Below are 22,564 nucleotides of genomic sequence, written 5' to 3'. Positions count from 1 at the left end.
ATAGAACCCGTGGTGCTATTGTGTTTCTCGTGAATTTCGAAATCTAAGAGATCACGAACAGTTCGTTAAATTGAAGATTTCAAACCCTTCATTATCAATTAAAAGAAATTCCTGTAGGTATAAGAAGTCGATTTAGATTTCTCTGAACATGAAAACTTTACCAAAAATCTGTAAGTAAATTGTAAAAAGTCCCGGTAAAAACGATCGAGGAAAATTATCATTAGAAAAATGGAATTCAGTAGTACACTTTTGCATGTCTCGCAACTGAGATGTCACCCATTATTGCAAAAGTCAAATGTTTTTGAACATTTCTGACAAAATGCTTCATCTAGGTGAGGCTCATTATTGAGATCGTCCCCCGGAACTAACATGTTTCGAAAGACACAGTCTATACCAATCGATAATTTACAGTGCGAAAAAAAAACTCAGTTGTGATTATACAAATTGAACAAATTAAATGCCTTATTTTCTTTGTCAAATATTTGTTCTTATGGTATTGTTAGAGTAAATAAATATATTTTACTTGTTATCAAATTTGATCAGAGATAGGTATGTTAGCCAATTAGATACAGAAAAATTCAAATAAAATTTTAAAACATTTTTTGGAGCGTTTTATTTCCATGGCTGGCCAAATCAGTCAATTTCATCGAACCTCGGTTGAAAACATAAAACCAAGGTGCTGGATTGCTGGATGTTTGGCATCATTTTTTCTCTATTCCCTATTTTACATAGTTTACATACCTATTTTACACCTTTATTACCTATTATTACCTTACACCATTATTACCTATTTTACATAGGAAAAAATTGTGTTCAACTTCTCCATATAGCATTCTAGAGCTGTCCATTTCTTATTTTCATAAACTTGGCACAAGAAAAGTTTCGCATAGGTACGAAGTACGTGACGAAATAAAAGTGTAAGGTGACTTCCACATCTGAGATTGATGTTACGCTAGAGACACCTTATGAAATGAGGGGCTTGGAGGACAAGGCGCATAAGTGTAGTTTTTGAAAAAATTGAGATATTAATGATTCCAAGTAAAACTAGTCTTTATGCATGATCTGTGATAAATTCGCTTCCAAATTCCAATTTTCAAGCATCATAAAGTCAGTTTGAGCTTTCTTTCCGACGTAAGGATCCATGTGATTTCGAAACTTCAAACTCGTATTTCTCGAAATAGCAAAAACTACTCTTATGCGCCTTGTCCCCCAAGCCTCTCAAATATAACGGTGAGAAAAACTCACTGACCTGAACAATATACAGTGCAACCGAACATCAAATAATGTAGGTAAAAATAAAGTAAAAGTAAGATGTGGTGTCATTCTTAATACGTTCAATTTAGTATAACACTGTGCAACACCTCTGTTGTGAAATAGTTGCATCAGGCGCCGCCGTAAGGCGGGCGGGCGGCCAGCGCGGAACGCGCATTGACGCCTGCAAACCTAAGTGGATACTTCAAGCATTGTGCAATGCGTGAAGTATCAACTTGGGTTTGTAGGCGCCAGTGAGCCTCTCGCCCTGGCAGCACGCCGCTCCGCTCTGTTAGGCTTTAATATTTATACTCGCGTAGTCAGCGTTTTTTAACTCATGATTTTGACTCTGCATTGATAATACTAAGGATAGGTTTTTAAGGATTTTTAAGGATAATATTCAATTATATAATCATCCGACAAAATTTTACGACCAAAATACTACTATTCAATATTGATTGAGAACAGGAGGGTAAAATAAAATATACTCATAATTACATAAATTACTGCGAGAAAAATAATTGATATTCAATTTTTTGGTTCTATAATATGTAATACATGAATCACAGAATAAATGGGCGTATTAAATTTTAGGTCACAGCTTCACCGTTGTCTAGAGGCGAGGCGTGATAATATTATCCCGTTTGAAACTATGGTGAAAAATCGATTATTATGGTGTTCGTTGTGGACGCCCTGGTAATCGATCTATTCCCATAGGTTTGAATGGCATATCATTCGACACACAGCCGATGTTATTGCACTCGAGTGATTCTGCGGTGTAATGTCGTGGAGTTTATTTTTAGTCAGGACAAGCCCATCAGGGAGGTAAACCAGTAGGTAAACCCAGTAAACTTAGATGAGCTGTGCTCAAATATGATAATTTTTTTTTTTTAATTTTTAATTTGTTTTCTTAGGGAAATAACTACCTCGTATCATCCATCTTATAATATATTTTCTATTTTTTTGGCCAAACTCACATTACATTTTTTAACCGCGTTAAACCTTACCCTTGTGGCGGGCCAAGCCATGGGCGGCTCCTGTCCACCCGAAAAAAAAGAGAAAGAAAAGGAGAAGAAAGAAAGAAGGAAGGAACGGAGGAAAGACGCTTACATTTGGTACTTATTCATGACGAAATTGACTCAAGCTGCATATTAGTTGCTTCAAAAATTCAGAAATGTGTCAAAGGAGGCCCCCGGACCCCCATTATTTATTTACATATTTATTCATTCATTCGAGAATTTACATTTATGGTTTTCATATTAAGTAAATCAACCCCCAAAAGCCAACGCTTGTGTGGGGGAGTTCCATGCCTTACACAACTCTCCCCCCCCCCCCCCTCCAAGGTATCTGGATCCGCTTGTAGGCCGAACTGCCTCTTGTGAGGGATACGAAACCTCCATGAGATCAGCGTGAACTGGTTAAAGTCTGGTATCTGTGAATAGATTTTTTATCTCCAGAAGACAAAAAAACTCCACCGGTGAATGCCGTATTTTATTTCACTGTAATTTAACCAACCTTTAAAGATAAAGGACGCAAAACTGAAGAGCTGTTTTTTGCTAAAATATCTTCATTATGCACTTGGAGCTTTCCAGGAATAATTTGAATTGTGGGCACTTAGAAGAAAAACCCGCGAAAGCAACGGTTGAGTCAATGCGGTACCTAGTGAAGGAATTGATGGAGTCGGTCTCCAAGAGGTATTAAATGTTTTTGCCGGAAGCCATTACGCTCTACTTAGGTTGAAGATGGCCTAAACACGACTAAAATGACCTCTCTCGGACCCTGATATAGCAGACCTTTGAACGTTGTCGTATCCATGCAGTCCGAAATCCTTTGTTAAAACGTTTAAATCTAAAATGACTCTCCCTTGACTCCGGACTCTGGTAACTGTAAAAAAGCAAATAAAATCTTAGTAGAATGACGGCTTATCACACGACTGCGAAACTTTCCTAGGCAGTTAATAGTCCACAGCAAGAGGGTATAATCGCACCTTTTGACTTATACACAATGGATATAATTTTGAGACGTAGACGTATAAATTCGTCTACTGGGTTATCAAAGAATTGAATCTATAATTGCTATTTTACCTCACCGGCAAATTTTTATTTCCGTAAAACTAGGCTTCTCATACCTACAAATAGTCCAGGCATTAAAGGATTTTACCTTGCAAAATTTAGGCGAAATCAAGTTATGATTGATTCCTATGTAATTTTTTACGCTGAATCCGAATTTTTGGTTTCCCAACAAATTTTCCTTGTGCTAACTCCGGAAAAACGTGATTTTTCGCGGTTTTTCCGATTTTCCGGAGTTGTCACGAGGAAAATTTGCTGGGAAACCAAAAATTCGGATTCAGCGTAAAAAATTACATAGGAATCAATCATAACCTGATTTCACCTAAATTTTGCAAGGTATACCCCTATTCTATCCTCGATTGCCTGGGCTAAAATCAGGGCCGGATTTACAGTTTTAGCGCCCCCGGGCTGAACTTTGTTTGGCGCCCCTAAAAAGTTAGGTGCTATCGTGAGATGATGTCTGGGGCACAACCCTTCCCCCTCCCCGACGAGATGGATTTTCCAATGTGTCCGTGCTTACATTTTAGAATTCTTAAACATTTTGCGCCCCTACGTTATAGCCGATGTTTTCTAATGGCAATTAAAAATCCCTGATTAAAAGAGGTAAAATTTCCCATAAACAATATTCATCTTTTCTCGAGTTACCACTTTTGTGAGTTGACTCATCCGATATCGAGATGAATCCTTAAGATTCTTAAATGGCACTAACAAAAAATTAATGTTAGGTATGATTACCATTAATTCAATTTAAGAGCATGTCTTTTCAATGTCTTATAAGATCTCTAGAAAACAATTAAACCCTGTGCTTACCCTCACTATCTCCAAATCTATCAATGAGAAAAGATTTTAGAATACTCAAGACAAAAATCTGCCATTCACTTACCTTCTCTACCGGCACCTTGACCTATAACTTTTGGATCGATAAATTCTGGCCTTCGTCCGGTAAGCCAAGACGTCAATTTCTGTAGGAGTGAACTTGATTCCGGAACATACATTGCAACGCTGGAGGCAAAATTGGAATTTTTTTTTTGTGATGTTGTTTTTTGTATTCATGTGTAAGTATGTGCGTGCTAAATTTTTAAGAATGTTTAATATTTCATCGATTGCAGTGGTGGTTTTACAAGTTGGCAACATTGTTTCTTCTCTATTCAAATCCGTTAAAACTCTCGATGTAGGTGGAACATACCGCCACACTAAAAGTCGATTCTTTTACATACATTTAAATGGAGCAACAACAGTGTTGCCAATATTCAAGAACCTAAGATTGATTGTGAAATTACCAAAACGCGCAGGTACTTCGTTTGCGGGGTTTCATAATCGGTTTATCGGTGTGTCATTTGACCCTATGGAAAAGGATCGATAAATGAGGTGTTCGCAACGAACACTGTAATAATCGATGTTTCACCATAGCTTCAAATGGAGGAATATCGATAATCGATCATGCACGCCTCGCCACTGATATTCTTCACACCATTCCAAAAAATCTAATTTGACAGGAAGTCTGCAGCTTTGCAAACCGGGGTACGCATTTCTGTAGTTTTGCCAATATTATATTAAACATGGTGCAAGGTTGCAGGATGATTTTTTCTTTTTTTAGTTTTAAAATCGGAGTAAATCGATCTATTTGTTGATGAGCAATTTATTTTTAAGAGGAATTATGAATTTTTTCCAAGCCGTGTAACAGAGATACGACTTCTTGACCATTTGCATGTATAGAGATAGGTATAAATATCGATGACCAAGTGCGAAACCACGAATCTCCGTTTACGACGTTAAAGACTTCTTGTCGAGCTTTATTTTTTCTCCGGAAACCGGCGACGTGCGATTTCTTGAGAACTTCATCGATTTTTCTTCTCTGTTGGCAGAGTATTCTGTATATATTTCAATCTATAAAGTCGGCTTGTCGTACTTTAATAAAATAAAATAGAAGCGACAATGCTAAATCATCGGAATGGAGATACGTGGCTTTGCACTTTAACCATCGATATACTTTCCTTTTTCTGAGTGCAGTATTGATAAGGCCGGATTCAGAAGGTGGCCACATGGGCCGCGGCCCAATTTAGGGGGTGGCAAATTTTGCATTTTTATTATTTGTGAGTATAAAAAAAATCGGATTCAGAAAAAAATTACAAACGAGAAAAGGATACAAAATCTCTCATTTCCTGAGAGTGTAGTAATTTTTAATTTTGTAGTCTTTCGGTGATACAAGAGACAGCACCTTTAATTGGTTGAGTTAGCAGAGAGACCAAACACGCGATTTGGCTTGGAGCGATGCGGCGCAGAGAGCATTGATGAGAAACCCTCTGAGGACTTGAGATGAAAAGGAGAAACCCTCGGCGCAGCGGTCGCCATGTAACACATATTAGGGCCTACAAGACCGCATGAATACTTCACGTATTGCGTCAAAAACAGTGCGCTCAGCAGCGGTCGTCGGTGTGAAACGTATAGCGCCTACAAGACTGTAGGAATACTTCACGCACTGCGCCAAACACAGCGCGGTCAGAGCGGCGGCGGAAGTTAAAATTATTAAGCCGCGCACATTTATGTTTATTCTTTCATAATTTTTTCGTTCATTTCTTATAAATGGAAGGCCTTGTCCACACAGTGATAGGTTTACGGAACTTAACTTTCGCGCCATGTTCCGTGACCTTTTGCTAGTAGTGTTGACAGGGCTTTCCCAAAAAATGTGTTAAACACGAGTACACGCGTCTTATACACCCCTTTCTCTCCGGCACGTTCACTTGATGGTTTTTATTGATATTCCAAAACGAATGAGAAGGGAGCGGCAAAATACAGGCGGCCCAAGGGTGGAAAGTAGGTAAATCCGACCCTGACTATTAGGGTGGATTTCTGTAGATTTTCATTTTGGGATTTTTTTTTCCTTCAAAAAAAATTTTACAGTAGGTAATCCACAAAGCATTTTTTAGAAGTAGTATACTATGTAGAATCATATTTAAGTGGAGGGGTCAACTTCTGTAGGGCCAATTTTTTTTTTTTTTGCTAGTAAGTGAACGAAAAAAGTCTACTTTGTCAACTCCAGCCAGTCTCATTTCACATCCTGTATTTAGTACTTGCAAGGCTTCTTTCCTTCAACTTAAGGATTTTTATTGCTCTTTCAAGTAAGAGAAGTCAAGTGAATAAAAAAAGGATGAGGATAATACTTTAAAATGACTTACAAATGGTCATTTTTGGAATTTCAGTACGGAAAAGGCTTAATATTCTGAAAAAAAAACTTTTGTTTTAATCCTCCTAGGAAAAAAAACGAATCGAAGATACTGAAAATGCATTAAAACTCTCAATGATACCCTTAATTAAACTAATCTTCTCATAAAAAAAATAGTCTTTACAGTCGTTTTTTCACCGATGGCCGGAGTTAACAGGTAGTATGGAGTTGACATAGATGAAATTACAGAACGAAGTTATTTGAAAAAATAACGAATATTTAACTAAAGACTAAAAGCTAATGAACTGGAACAAACAATTGAACAAAAATATTACACGAATGTCAAATAAAGCTCAGTTTTACAACGTTAAACGTCATTGGGCAGGAGTCGACAAGGTCGGAGTTGACATAGATCAAATTACAAAACAAAGTTATTTGAAAAAATAAGGAATGTTTAACTAAAGATTGAAATCTAATGAACTGGAACAAACAATTGAACAAAAATGTTACACGAATGTCAAATAAAGCTCAGTTTTACAACGTTAAACGCCATTTGGCCGGAATCGATAAGGTCGGAGTTGACATAGATGAAATTACAAAATAAAGTTATTTGAAAAAATAACGAATATTTTACTAAAGACTGAAATCTAATGAACTGGGACAAACAATTGAACAAAAATATTACACGAATGTCAAATAAGAGCTATGTTTTACAATGTTAAACGTCATTGGGCCGGAGTTGACATAGGTGAAATTACAAAACAAAGTTATTTGAAAAAAATAACGAATATTTAACTAAAGACTGAAATCTAATGAACTGGAACAAACAATTGAACAAAAATATTACACGAATGTCGAATAAAGTTCAGCTTAATAACGTTAAACGTCATTGGGCCGGAGTTGACAAGGTCGGAGTTGACGCGGCCGGAGTTGACATTTGAGTGTTTTTCGCGGGAAAGAAAGTGTTCACGATGCGGAATACAAACAAAACCGATTGTTTTGAGGTTCGATCGTGCAGGTACATTATATACTGAATTATATCACTGGCGCCACTTCCCCAGTATGAAATTTTAACATAAATGGAGTTGACAGTTTCAAATTACCATTTTTAGAAATCCAAATATTTGATGCAGAAAAGGTTTACTTATGTTTATCAAAGCAGTGTTTCCGATAGCCCGGGACCTCCAACTCTTGAAAAAACACAATTACGATGGCTACCCTGCGCGCGCACTATCCGCTGTTTGCTCCGGAATGCGCGAAAATAGCTCCGCCAGAGTTGACACCAAAGCTAGTGACACAACTTTCTATGTATGGTGCACGTTCCCCTGACTTTTAAATAGTTTTCTAACAACTTTTCAGTAGACCCAATCTATTCAACAATTTAAATAAAGCATCAAAATTGTGCAGGACTCCGCCAAAAAGTCAGCAGAACAGTTCTTGTGTTCGAATTTAGCCTGGCGACATTAGCCGGAGTTGACATTTGCACTATTAAAAAAATTCCCGAAAGTATGCTTCGGCATTTAAAGTAGATTTAACAATTTTTTAAGATTGCCAAGACCTACCGAAGTGTAAAAAAAAAATAAGTTAGACATATTTCGTAGATGACCGCCTTGAAATCATCCGGCGACAGCAAAATGAAAATCTACAGAAATCCACCCATTAGTAATTTTGATTTTGAGCACACATCGTTGCAATATTTTTGGAGGCAGGGGGAAAGCCGAAAAAGAGATACCACCAAATTCTGTCTGACCCGGCAAAATACGCAGTATATCAAAAGGAACAGATTTAAAGCACAGCCAGTGATGTTGATGTTGCTACATTATGTGCCAAAGAAAAAAATAAACAAAAAAAGGGCATCAACCACAAGATTTTTCTGGAACTAAAAGATACCTACAAAAAATAACTATTAAAACCATAATTTGTTACCTCTTCGAATGATTGCCAGTACTGATTGGAATGTGACAAACTCCGTAACCTTGGATGGTATCATTACCAAACGAATCCAAACCAAACACACTTAATATTAATTGAGGCCCTGAAAAAATTATGGAGTTCATTAATTACGTAATCGTACAAGAGTCGAAAGAGGAGAAAGCTATAAAGAAAAAAATTCATGTTCATCTAAGTTTTAACCCACGAAGAATGACACAAGAGAAGTAGAAACCGATCGTTTGCGAACGACTTCAGTTAGCTAGTTATCAAATGTACAAATTCTGAGGGCACTGCAACTTTGTTCATGGCTCAGCCTGAATGCAACTACTCGTACGCGAAAGATGTGTCTGTTGCTTGCACGCAAAGTTGCAGGCGCTTTAGTTTTCGTAATGGGCCTGTTGCAAACTTTTGCTAGAGCAAAAATAAGAGTTGTTTCTTGTAGATAATGCCTCAAAAATCACGATGAGCGCATCGGCAAAGTCTGAAATGCACTCATAACTTCACAATCTGCGTAAGAAATTTGCGTTTTTTTAAGCTTCCCGCTTCAAAAACGATACTACGGCATAGGTGAACATTTTGTTAGAGGAGTCGCTCCATCGTCGGCGATATTCATCATGGCCGACTCTTACACGCAGTTCCGCGCGTAATTCAAGGAGAGTTCAAGGTCAATCAATTCGGGCGTGGAAAATATGAACGTTAACACACCGATTGTTATCTGGTCTAATCCAGTTCAGGTGTTATCTCGTCCCATCAAACGTGTTTTGGCGGATTGGCGTCGGCCATGATGGTTATTGCCGACGATGGAACGACTCCTCTTACAAAATGTTCACCTGTGCCGTAGTATCGTTTTTGAAGCGGGAAGCTCAAAAAACCGCAAATTTCTTACGCAGATTGTGAAGTTATGAGTGCATTTCAGAGTTTGCCGATGCGCTGATCGTGATTTTTGAGGCATTATCTATAAGAAACAACTCTTAGTTTTGCTCTAGCAAAAGTTTGCAACAGGCCCATTCTTTAGCTTGCACGCTTAGCTGCGAATATTTATGTTCAAAGGATGTATGCGTATACAGTTGACGATACCGTAGGACGATAACCATGACACGGAACCACCAATCTTTAAAAAACACACATTATATTATTATTCTCCTTTCATAAATTGATACATATTTTTTCCCCATCAATTTAAATGAGAATAATCATTGCAGAGTGTGCAAACATTTCAAAATCATGAGTTAAAAATCGCTGAATATGCGAGTATAAATATTAAAGCCTAACAGAGCGGAGCGGCGCGGCGCGGCGTGCGGTCAGCGCAAAACACGCATTGGCGCCTACAAACCTAAGTGGATACTTCAAGCATTGTGCAATGCGAGAAGTATCCACTTAGGTTTGTAGGCGCCAGTGAGCCTCTCGCGCTGGCAGCACGCCGCGCCGCTCCGCTCTGTTAGGCTTTAATATTTATACTCGCATATTCAGCGTTTTTTAACTCATGATTTTGAAATGTTTGTACACTCTGCAATGATTATTCTCATTTAAATTGATGGGGAAAAAATATGTATCAATTTATGAAAGGAGAATAATAATATAATGTGTGTTTTTTAAAGATTGGTGGTTCCGTTATGGTGAAGTATCGCCGAGAAAAAACTTGGAGAACAATGGGACATGTTTTTTTTTTTTTTAGTTTTATGTTTCTTTTTTTTCTTCATCTTCATCTTCTTCATATAGGTTACTCTACTCTGCACAGTGGCGCCGAATCAAGAGATTAAATGGACTACATTTTGCAATTCGAATTAAAAGCATTGGCTCAGTTTAGAAATGACGTATGTGCCATCGGTTTCCGCGTATTTTTACAGATGAGCCAGAAATTGTTGTTCCGAATTGCTAAATGAAACCCAGATGGGAGGATTTTCCGGAATTAGCCTGGCTACATCAGAAAATTCATGGTTTGCTACATTAGGAACTACAATTTCTGGCTCATTTCAGGACCAACATACGTGCCATTAGTTTTTCCACGCAGATAGATGTTTTTACGAATGAGCCAGATATTGTAGTTCCATGATCCAAAATGCAGTACATTTACATACATACATACAAGTCGCTTTACAGCACTCCCTCGCGCTCTACGACTCCTAACCTCCACTGCTCTCTTTCAAACCACAAATCTTGGGGGATTGAGCACCTTAACATTTCCGCTTCAATCCCTTCCCTCCAACCTTTCATTGGGCGCCCACATTTACATTCATGTTTTATTTTTTCAGCACAAAAGAAATCATCATTCTAACTTGAAATTTTTTTAAAGAATATTCTTCATGACGAACCGGAGGAAACATGCAAGTCTTAAATTTTTTGGCTCAAAGTTTAGAGGATAAAACTTGAGAGGAAATTAGGAACGAGAAATGTAGTTAGGCTGATTTCAGTTTATTCCGTCCGAATATCAGAGCCAAATTTGGGGGCCTGGACCCCGAGATCAATTTAAAACCAAAACTTTTAATAACGAGACCGGTCAGAACTATGGATCTAGGGGAGTACAGCATATAAAACATGAAATCAATTTCGCGATGGAAACAGATTTTTGTCGCTCACCTACGAAAGCACCTACCTCCATTCGGAAATCGATAGGGCTTTATGTTGTTTTTAAAATGAACCGGAAATAGTAAGTTCCTGAATCGCAAAATGAAGCCCAATATTGAAAATTTTGAAAAAGTAAACTTACATCCGTATGGGTTTGTGCTTCTAAAGGTTATTTCAATCGGGAAGTTCCAAACGAATATTTGTTGGTCATCTTGACTTTTTTTGGATGTTTGGGTGATTCCTTCGTCGATACCCTGAAAGAAAATGTGAAGAATATCTTAATAAAGCGGAGCCACATATTCCAAAATTTAATTTAAAGTATACATCGATATGTAGCACTTCCCGACTGAAAACTCTGAGGAGACATAGTAGGCACGAAAGAAGTTTGGAGGTTGCGCAGTGATATTTCGCCTTCGATTTTTGAGATGGGCCAGATAACTTACAGGAATAGTTATCTACGTGACGATTTGCTTTTGTAATTTGTAATCTATGTACAAATCTTACGCCTCTTAAAAGATTTGGTAAAACTTCGTCCTGACGATTAAGATGATTAGGACGGCGTTGAGTAGGAAGGAACCAAGCCACATCAAGCTATCGCCAAGTTTAATTTAGTAATTTAATGTTTTACTTTGAAAACGGCTCTGCAGATTTTTGTGCAAATTTCAGTGAATTTTCTGCGCCGTGCAAAACAAATTCTTTAAAATTTTCCAAGGAATCCCCACACACATTTTCTTGTACAAAATTAAATTGCCCAGTAAATATGGCAATGGCTGATGTGGCTTGGTTCCTTCCCGCTAAACGCGGTCCATTTTTCCCTGGTAAAAATTGGCGATGAGAACTGCGTTTCAAAATACCATAGGAATTCTTATAGCCGGCTAAAGAAGGACAATCATATAGCTGGCTGTAGAATGCGGAGAAAATCATACGGCCGGGCTACACGAAGCGATAAAAAATTATACAGCCGGGCTATAGTTCCTATCGCCGGGCTTTACACTTTATCGCCTGGCTGTTGCTTTTTCGCCATCGGCTATAAAAGGCTATAAGAAATTGTGTAGAAATTCGTGTGCTTTGTAAATCCTTAAGTTTGTACGGAATTACCTTAATATTTACAAAACGCACATTATATTTTCCTTTACTACATATTTTTTTCATCAATTAAAATGAGAATAATCCATACAGAGTGTGCAAACATTTCAAAGTCATGAGTTGAAAACGCTGACTCCACGAGATTAAATATTAGAGCCTAACACAAAGCGGAGCGGCGACGCACTGGCGCCTACAAACCTAACAGGGATACTTCACGCATTGCGCAATGCGTGAAGTATCCCTGTTAGGTTTGTAGGCGCCAATGCGCGTTTCGCGCTGGCTGCCCGCCTGCCGCGCCGCAGCATGCCACGGCACTTGAAGCAACTATTTCACACCAGAGGTATTGCACAGTATCATACGAAACTGAAGGCGCTATAATATATTACCAATGGCAGGCATCCATCAAAAGTACGGAGCTTTCCTCTCAAAATAAATCAAGATACTACGGCACAAAAAGAGAGCGGTAGTCCAAAAACTCACTGAGTCCTAGCATCCGTAATTAGTAACGTTTCGCATACACTTTATCGCCAGGCTGTTGCTTAATCGCTATCGGCTATGAAAGGCTATAAGAAATTGTGTTGCCGGCTGTAGAAGTTATAGGAAATCTTACAGCCGGCTGTATACGTCTATGGTATTTTGGAACAGAGATTCTACTGCCAATTTTCACCAGGGTAGCTCATCCATGGAGGAAACTACCTGCGGAAACTAAAGGCACAAAAACTGTTTCTAAAACCAGCCCGAAATTAGAGTTCTTAATTTCAAAATGCAGTCAAATTTAGACTGTACACAAACTATATAGTCAAACAGGGCTGATACTCTAATCTCGTCTGTTAAGATTTACTCACATACATGCGCGTAATTTTGAACGGTGCAGAATGAGGCATAGTCAATTTTTTGCCGTCTGAGGATCCACGTTTGCTGCAGTGGCGTGGCGTGCTTTTGCAATATATCGATGGATACGCCATTTAAACCTATGGAAAAGAATCGAAACAGGGTGTTCGCTGCGAACGCCTAAATACTCGATTCTTTACGATAGCTTCAAATGGGAAAATATCGATAATCGATCACTCACGCTTTGCCACTGATTTGCTGCAGGTTATATCCCGAGTACGTGAGTGGGTAACTCCACTAGAAATAAGTCAAATTGACGAAACAATCGTCATGCCTCGATGGTTTTGTCGGCTGTTAAGGTGATTCCAAGTGATCTAGGGACAGCTCGTATCCGCGCAGAGAGCGCCACTAGTCGTTTTTCTGAAGCGACCAGTAAATCGTCTATTACTTCAAATTCCCTGCGAAGATTTCCCAAATCGGATCCATAACTTATAGCTAATTTTTTGTATTATTTTTTGATGTATTTTTCATCGAGATTGATTCAGTTTACGAGGTGAAAGTACGGTAACAGATTTTGAGGTGAGGAAAAGCGGCCGTGAGAAAAGTGACCGCCATGATTGTTGTTGTTTTGTTTACCTAACTTTAGGTTATGTCTTCTGTTTATCTGCACAATATACAATGTTCAAATTGTTTATCTGATAAAGACTCTACCGCCTTTACGTATAAGGAATAGAATTTCCCGTTTTTTTCTTGCTTGTTATTCTAATGCCATCATTGTGGAAAAATCGCGTGTGGAACTTGTGTTTAACAAGATTTTGGGACGGAATCGAGCGCACTGGACCTGCTCACCGCACTGTAACTTAGGTAAGTTCTTACACTCTATTTACTTCTTCAAACGCAACCCCTATTATTCCAGTAGGCGGAAATACTTTAGAGGAACAAGCAAAATATACGGAGACTGGGGTGAACACTATATTTGCGCCAACAATTCTCATTAGTTGGTAAATGAAAGCGCTGTATGTTCCGAGTATGTTTATGCACTCTCAGAGACGAACCAAAGACCTATCTTGAATCATGAATTAAAATCAATGAGCAAAGACAGCTAGATTTCCGACCCCACACCTTAAAAGGCTGAAATCTTTTGACAAGGATACCAGCGAAGGAATAGCGCGACACTGACTATGTTGTAAGGGGATGGTGGCTGACCCAAAAATTCAAAGGGGAAGTTTTATGCATTTTTAAAAAATATATGTGTGTTCAGTGAATTTTTCCTGTTGCTTACCTAACTTTCAGTATCTCTGGAATATTAAGTCAATTGTAATTGGACTGCGTTAAACAGAAAGGAACCAAGCCACATCAGCTATTGCCAAATTTAATCGGGCAATTTAAATTTTTACATGAAAACGGTTGTGCGGATTTTTGTGCAAATTTCAGTGGATTTTCTCTAGAGTATGAAGCTAATTCCTTAAAAATTTCAAAGGAATCCACACAAACGTCCTCTCGTAAAAAACTAAATGGCCCGGTTAACTTTGGCAATAGCTGATGTGGCTTGGTTCCTTTCTGTTTAACGCGGTCCAATTGAAGTATGCTCTGACCGAACTTTGATTTGGTTCATTGAATGAGAGGATGGACACGATAATAGAAATTACTTAAACGGTAAGTAATTTTAGAAAGGAAATGAATGCTTGAACAGGTAAGAGGTACCTTCAATTTCTGGATAATATGAGCTTTGCAGTTGAGGGAGGGACGATCGAGTAGATTATTAAGAGTGCCTACTTAGGTACTTGGCTTATTTTACAGAAATTTTCTATACAATGTTCTGCTCTGAAAAACCATCCTTTGCCATTCATTTCATCAGGAATGCATGTTTCTTTTCCAGGAGGTGTCCAAGTGTCAAGTCAAAGGATCATACTGATGCAGCATTAATTTTAGTGAATCCTGTCACTCTCTACTGGGATTCTCTGTAAGGACATTGCCAGAACCGGACGTTTAACTCAATGAACACCAATTCTTGTGATCTGATCCAACCAGAGTGGGCACCAGTGACCTTTGGACCTTTGGAGATAGAGGGTGCTCTCCAGAAAAGGTAAGGGATTTTGCAAAATATCTACGCGATATTTTTGTATTCTGCAAAATTTTATCAACATTTTTTCTGTGAAATCAAAGAATGTAAAAGATCTCTCCTTGAAGCTGTAGGTGTGCCCCACTACCCCAGGTGGGTGCCTTCCCTTGCTCACTGACCCTCCTTGATGCAAGTGCACTGCGACCCCCTACCTCCCTCAGAAAGAAAATTCATAATTCGCCTCATGCCAACTCTGAAATTGGTGAACTCTCTCCAAGGAGGTAAGGAAAGAAAAAATTAGCTAATTAGTGAATCCACGTTCATTAATCACAGAGACTATGTGAGTAGCTCAGATCTAGAGGGTCGTAACACACTGTTTTGAGAAATTTAGCTAAGTACACGGGTCTATTCAAAATAAGTTCAAGAAGAGTTCTGTACGGTAGAAATTGTTTGTGCACCTCCAAATGCAATGTGCTTATACCTCCGCTCATGCTTTATTAATTTTTTAAGGAATACATGAACCAACAGTTTTCCTTAAAATATTCTGTATAATTTCTAACACAATCGTAAATATTTTCATAACAATTTGAATTATATATTTTTGTCAGTTTATTTTTCAGAAGAACAAAAAATATAATAGAAGGCTTTTGAAACGTTTCAATGGAAGGATATTTTTCGGCCTTAGCCATTGCACTCTGTTCTCTATTGTCCTTTTCTACCAAGAATTCTCATGAGAGGCGAAGAATCAGTGAATTATTGTTGGGAATCCCCTCCCTTCTCCTGGGAGGTTTCTGTGATTTTCATTCCCCTCTTCTCCTGTAACTTCCGGATGTGGCAATCAAATCGGATTGTCTTGTTGGCTACCTTCCATGTCTTTGTGCTCGTCAAATGCTACTTAACAATAATCATTTTCTAAACTGTTTAGTTTTTAATTTTGATGAAATACCTTATGTTCTTTTGCAGAGAGACCACCCCAGTCATATGAATCAGACAATCCTGTGCTCCCATATTCCAGAACTGGAACTGGACTTAGAGTAAATGCTGGGTCTATCTTGTCGCTATCGGTGAAATTTTCCACATCTCAGTAGGGACTGACTGGCTTCAAATTTTCTTCAGACGCCACAAGGAGCATCGTTTTCCCCCTTAGTCTTACCTATCTTACTTTTTTTAGTTCTAGAAATTACTCTTTAAATTTAATCGCTAAAACTCAAACGTTACATGTAGGTATCCTAAAGGGTTAGAAATCAGAGTATCATAGTATTTGAAGTTAGAATAAATAAGTCATAGTTAGAATGGTCTGGCAGCGTCTCTCTTAATGTGTGTAAATTTTCTCTCATTATCTTAATAAATTTTTTATTTTCTTTCTTAGATAAGTTTTGCTGGTTTTCATTCATTCACACTTTTAAAGATTTTGGTAAGCTTTATTGAAAACAACTATGGACCTCTGCAGTGGCAGGGCGTGCTTTGCGATATATCCATTGATCGACCCTTTAAACCTATGGAAATGGATCAATAAACAGGGTGTTAGCAACGAATACTTTTAATAAGCGATTCATTACCATAGCTTCAAATCTGGAGATATCGGTAACCGATCATTCACGCCTCGCCACTGGACCTCTGAGAATAAACAGGATAAAACCATCCAGTTTTGCGCAACTTAAAGAAGTTATATATTTTCTGAGTTCCATTCTTACAGTAACCTGTTTGCTGCGATCATCTAGTTTAACTTGAGGTTTTCTCTAGAAAAATTGTAAACGATTTGACAAACGTTTTTCCTCATGAGAAAAATTAAAAGCAAGAAAAATATGAATCCTAGATGGAATGAAATTTCTTCTGTTTGCAGGGATCATATGAATTTAAAAATAAAAAATGTAAATGATTAAAAATAGTTAAGTACTAATTTTGAAATTAAAACGTCATTACTTTCTCAAGGTTTTTTTTTTTATCAATTTCAACAAAGTAAATGTATGCATAAAATTTTCCTGTCAAGTTCAGAGCAAGGAGGGGGAAGTCTGGAATATGTTGGAACGTTAATATGCATTGTAGGTATGTTTTTCTTCGAGGGTTTCCTTGTATTGTTAAACCAAGTAGCCTGGAACTTATAGGTATAGGAAATTTCTTGCTTTGATCCACAATCTTCCCTGTGAGAGAAGGAAGTGAGGGAAATGCTCCCTTTTGCTTCTAGAATGTGAAGTACATCTCTGCCGTGCCAAGGAAAAACGTCCTATGAACATTCGAGAGTTACCAGATTTCCTCCTACAAAATGTTTATTTTGGAGGAAAGATATGAATATTCTCCCTTGAAATTTTCAGGGGCTTTAGGTTAAGTTGTGAACAAAATTATCTGAAAAATTGGAAGGAAGATATTCATAAGTTTACCAGGAAATTTGTATTTTATCAAAGGAAATTTGGCAACGCCTGAAGGTCCATACAGCATTTTTCCTTAGCACGGCAGACCTCATCTCAAGCTTCTTATCTTCAGAATCTGTCAACTGAAATGTTAAAAGTATGTATGTTGCTTTAATTGAACGTCTGAGAACCCTTATACTTAACTTTCAAAAGAAAATTTAAGAAATTCAAGAACAGAAAGTTTGAAGCATAAAAGAGGATAAAACATTTTATGAGATTTAAAAGCAATCTAATCTGAAGCAGTTTCCAAGGTATAATTTTAATTCAAATTTTCACAGACAGGATTTATTCAGGTCTCTTGAATTGATTTATTGACCTATGATTTTGTAAAAATAGAATTTATGCAAGCCAACATCTGAAAGAAAGAAATTCAAAACTTTATAGCGCTTTTGTTGTTACTATGCTTGTGCAACTGTTCCTCTCATTCAACAGAAATTTGGTAACTTAAACGTAACAGTTCTGTAGGGAAAATTGCCCATTACTAAGTTGACGAAACGAAGGTATTTTGAAATCTTCAAACGGAACCGGCAGGGAGAGATCGATCAAATTTAATTTGAGATTGGTCCAATAACAGAACTTGTCTTGAACTAGTGACCTGCGTGATTCAAATAGTTATTGAGACAAAATTTAGTGGAAGTGAATTTACGATTGATAGTGAGGAGTAAGTACACTTAGCGACATGAATTATTTTAAGTTAAGTCAATACTGAAAAAAGTAAAATTAAATACTTACTTCAGTATTTTCAATTCTGATTGAATTTTGATGTCTTGTGATTTCTTACCTCAAGTGGCTGCTTAGCATTAAATGCTTTAGTTTTGGTTTTGATGAGTGAAAGTAATGCCAGCAGGCCTTTCCAAAATCAAGTTCTTCTCATTGAGAGGACACGAACTGACCTTTGGAAAGACCCCAAAACACTCTTGATCACATGATGTTGAGGACAGAACGGGACGGACCAATTATGTGTTTTTCTGAGCTTTATCATACCTAATACTAATTTCACATTGCTAGGTCAGTGGATCAACCCAACTCCACACTCCTATATCTTATGGCAAGAAACATGAATTCTGTCACAGAGCTGTCTCCACTTTTCCTTTCGCGACACCTGTGATCACTAAGTGTCATCACAATCACAATCAGCAGCCTGATTTTTTACATTTATGTCGGCACGACAAGAATCGGAAATCGATATATTACGCAGCGCAGATGGGGCAATATCTTGTCTTATCTTGCTGACATAGCCAGTTAAAGTTTCAACAATCGGGCTACTTGAGGAAGTTAGTTGTCAGGCATTCAACATGGGAAGGAGGATTTTCCATCCTCGTTCTTACAATTACTTTCAAGGTCTAATGGATGGAATAATTCTTCCGCACTCTATAGGTTGGCCAACTATTTGGACGTTCTACGACCATTATGAGGAAGATCACAGTCGGGATGGAAGTTTGAAGCAGGCACTCTATGAAACATTCAGAGGCTTGTAAAGGCATCTACGAAAGATAGAATTGGGGAGGAGAAAGAGGGTTGAATCAAAGACTGCGTAACTTTCTTTGTTAGGTTTTCAGTGCTGTAACGAAACCATTGGCGAAGTATCATCGATACACCTGAATTCGAAACAACAAGGTAGTGGGAGGCTGTATTACCTGACATCACAATTTTGTAATGGTTCACTGCTTTTGCAGTGTCAAACATCCAATGTAAAAAATATTGTTATGTATCTACATCAAGGAGCAAAGGAACTGTTCATTGCTAACCTCCAAACTTGTATGGAAACAAACATGAAACAAATAATGAATTTACATAATTTATGGTATTAGCACAAATCTGGTTCAAACTTGTCGCGAAAACGATAGTTGACACATTTTACGACACATCTTACACGGATGAATATTCTCACTATTGCATTTCTAATACGATAGTCAGCAATCTACTTGCAGAATGAGAACTCAGAAAACGAAATCAAAACAATCAGGGGATTCACGGGGCAACCCAAAAGTAGGAATTGGGCAACCGCAACGGCAACCATGCAGCATGCAGCTGACATCGGCATATCGCTATCTCTCTCTTACTCATTACGATACCCTATGTAAAATCCGTTCCCGTACTTTCGGGTATATTTTTGCAATAATTCTTGACAAATTTGGTATCATTGTGCTCAGAATTTATGCGGCTACACGTTATGGATCGATTTCCTTCATAAAAATCAAAGTGGCGACGACAATTCCTTCCTGAAGACTCACTCACGTAGCAGCGCTACGTGGTGGCGGTTGCCTTCCCTAGATCACTTGGAATCACCTTAAAAGCTCATCACTGCCGCGCGTTACCGAGATGATAGCAAGTTTAAAAACGCAATTGTATTGTACACTGGAAAAAAAAAATCACATTGGATCTAGAATCCAGACTCTTAAAAACATCGACAAGAAAAAATACTCTTGATTCAATCAGATTCAAGCTTAAATCAAGAACCAAGCCTCCTAATTTGAGCGGATTTCCTTTTGATTTAAGCTTAAATCTGATTGAATCAAGAGTCCTTTTTCTTGTCAATGTTTTCAAGAGTCAGGACTCTAGATCCGGTGTGTTTTTTTTCCAGTATATGTTCTCTCTGAATAATATATGAAATTGAAGTTTTGAGAACATAGATCGAAATTTTGTTTGAGCAGAAAACTTTAAAATTTTTCACGTAAGATAACATACGCAGGAAACCCGTTTCACGCGGTGTTTTTTAAAAAATAAAAGTATGATATTTTTTTCGTTTTATATGTAAAAACTGCTTACCTATTTGTTTATGATGGTTTAACATTTCACATAATTTTTTTTTTAAAAAAATGTGTTAAAATTGCGCAGGACATACAAATTACATTCTTTGGCACTATGGACGTGAAACCAAGCAAACCTTCAAAATAGAAAATCAGTAAGAAAGGTTGTCAATTTGCACACGACAGCAGTAATTACAGCTCACTCGTCCGATGAAGTGTTTAGAATTTTAGAAAAAAACTCGATTTCGAAAATTACAGCTCTCCTCGGCGACACAGAAAAGCGGTTAGGCTGCCATTTAGTATAAAAAAAAATTACTCACAGAGGTCATTTCCCAATCGGTTCCGTGTGTGAATGAATATTTACAGTAAACTTTGCTGCAACCAGGAAAATCTCCAGTTTTTATCTGTCCAGAAACTGATACCAGGAAGCCCACCGTTCTGAGCTGTGTGGTCATCCTCCCTCATGTATCCCAATTTGCACAAGAAAAATGGTGATTCGGCACTTCAGTAAATTGGGAGAGAACGTTGTTTTACTGTAAAAATCACCACGCGCCCATGGACTTACGGTTGACTGCCGGGTGGCGCTAAGCATTTAAACTTGACACCGCGGAAAGCTCTCGGTCTCTCATTCGCGAGGGAGGTAGATCTAGTAAAATTCGAGCGAGAGGAGAAAGTGCATTGTTTTGTTCTTATTTTCACACATGGGAATCATCTCTCAACCGGTTACGCACTTATTATTATATGAAGTTGATGCGTTTTATGATTCGTTTCTGGGGGGCCTGGCGTTACGTTGCTGGGCAACAATGTTTTCCTTCGTCATAACAAAGGGCTGCCACCCCCTTCGTGTTAATTTCCCGCCAAGAAGACCCGCGCGGTTGGCGCACTGCAGACTGATTATTGAAATTGCGATAAACAAAGCGATAGGGGAATAGGTCAAAGAGAAAATTGAGCGATCCCATTGGTGGAGGCGGGTGGTTGCAACAGACAAAGGAGCTATGTACAGGCTACTAACGGGCGGCAACCGACCAAAAATCCTATAGTTGCGGTCCATCATATTCCCCTTTAGTCTATAACAACGACCAGTTTCGACTACTTAAATGGATTGTTCCATTTCCATTTTGTCTTCTCAGTCAATTGCTTTGTCTATCAATTTCAATTATCATCCCGCTGCAATGATGAATGCTTAAACTCGGTTGCGACACTAAGACATCTCCACCGTTGTTTTATTTTTTCTTGAGGGAAAGAAGTTAGGTAACTGTATACGACCGCGCACTATGAAGAAAAAATATTATTAATTCCAAAAAATAACCTACACAAATCTTCATTGACAAAATAAAATAGGAATGAATCTGCATCGGCGCAAAATGTTTTTTCATACAACTTTTGATATTCTTCGAGCGCCGACGCATAGTCGGTGAGACCATGTACGTCGAAGAAGTACTGAGTTCCTTATTTAAAATGTAGAGTGAATAATTATTTTTTATTGATGGGTATCTATAATGAATCATCAAGACCTGAATTTTAAAACGATAGAGTTAGCATCAAGACTTGTAAACCAACTTATGCATGGTCGCATAGACATTAGTGGCTACATGGGGTATGCATTCTGGTCTACTTCGAAAATTGAAGGCGAAACAAAGCTATGTGGCGTAACCTTCATACCCCTTCGTTTCGATTCTGCTCTTTTCATATACAATTTTCAGTCAGAGAGCACCGCCGATCCATCCTGGTAATGAACTTTTAAAGAAAACTCGGCCTGAAAACATGTCCTAAAAATATTCAGGGAATAGGACGAACATAACATTACATTATATTGCGCTCTGGGCGTTTCTCGCCTTTTTGCGTTATATGAAATTGATTGGTACGTTTTACCAAAAGGAGCCGCAAGTTTGACAAACCAGCCCGATCACGTGAGCAGATTTTCCCTGCTAGCTTCTCCCGCGCGTTTTTCCGTCTCTCTCGCACACGCGGGTCGGCGAGAGACTCGCAAGGCGAGTGCTGTTGCCGACAAAAGGCCCGCACAGTGGTGTTGGAGCAAAAAAAAGTGCGACAAAAATGTACCCAAAAACGGTTTGCAGGGGGTATTCTATGATACGTTTAGACTTAAAATCGCGAAAAATCAAAATCTTAGCTGACCCTACTATCTAGGTATCGAAATTTGAAATTTTCATGGTAAATGCAAGTTTTTTCACTGATTTTGATCCGGATTTTATTTATTTGTCCATTGAATCGGTGTCGATAGTTCACGTCGACCAATTCACGCATTTATTTTTCATTCAATTTATGTCGATCAAATACGTACCTTCTCTTTGCAAGCTGATCATACTCTTTTTTTTAACTGAAAAATTCGCCTTCTGCTTCGTCAGCAGCAATTGTTGTTACGAATATGTTGTGCGTGCTGATTTTAGCTCATTACATACTCGACTCTCTGAAGGCGTTTTATGTGC

At 38.1% G+C, this 22,564-nt stretch overlaps 1 protein-coding gene and 1 long non-coding RNA gene across 2 annotated transcripts; one reads left to right on the top strand and one right to left on the bottom strand.

Moving 5' to 3' along the window:
- Positions 1 to 515: 515 nt before the first annotated feature.
- B9d1 (B9 domain-containing protein 1) lies at positions 516 to 21,149 on the bottom strand. Its single transcript, XM_019042782.2, has 5 exons — positions 20,438 to 21,149; positions 11,123 to 11,234; positions 8,410 to 8,518; positions 4,204 to 4,322; positions 516 to 3,135 (listed from the first exon to the last, which is right to left on the bottom strand). Exons 1-5 carry the CDS (start codon positions 20,570 to 20,572, stop codon positions 2,999 to 3,001), a joined length of 612 nt encoding a protein of 203 aa, XP_018898327.1. The 5' UTR covers positions 20,573 to 21,149; the 3' UTR covers positions 516 to 2,998.
- LOC140226124 (uncharacterized) lies at positions 13,321 to 16,332 on the top strand. Its single transcript, XR_011900911.1, has 3 exons — positions 13,321 to 13,761; positions 14,777 to 14,983; positions 15,923 to 16,332. It is a non-coding gene; the product is annotated as an uncharacterized lncRNA (long non-coding RNA).
- Positions 21,150 to 22,564: the final 1,415 nt, after the last annotated feature.

The sequence above is a fragment of the Bemisia tabaci genome, chromosome 2 (assembly GCF_918797505.1).
Source record: "Bemisia tabaci chromosome 2, PGI_BMITA_v3".
NCBI lineage: Eukaryota > Metazoa > Arthropoda > Insecta > Hemiptera > Aleyrodidae > Bemisia > Bemisia tabaci.
Note: the sequence above shows the minus strand (reverse complement) of the source record. Positions and strands in the feature narration are given on the sequence as shown.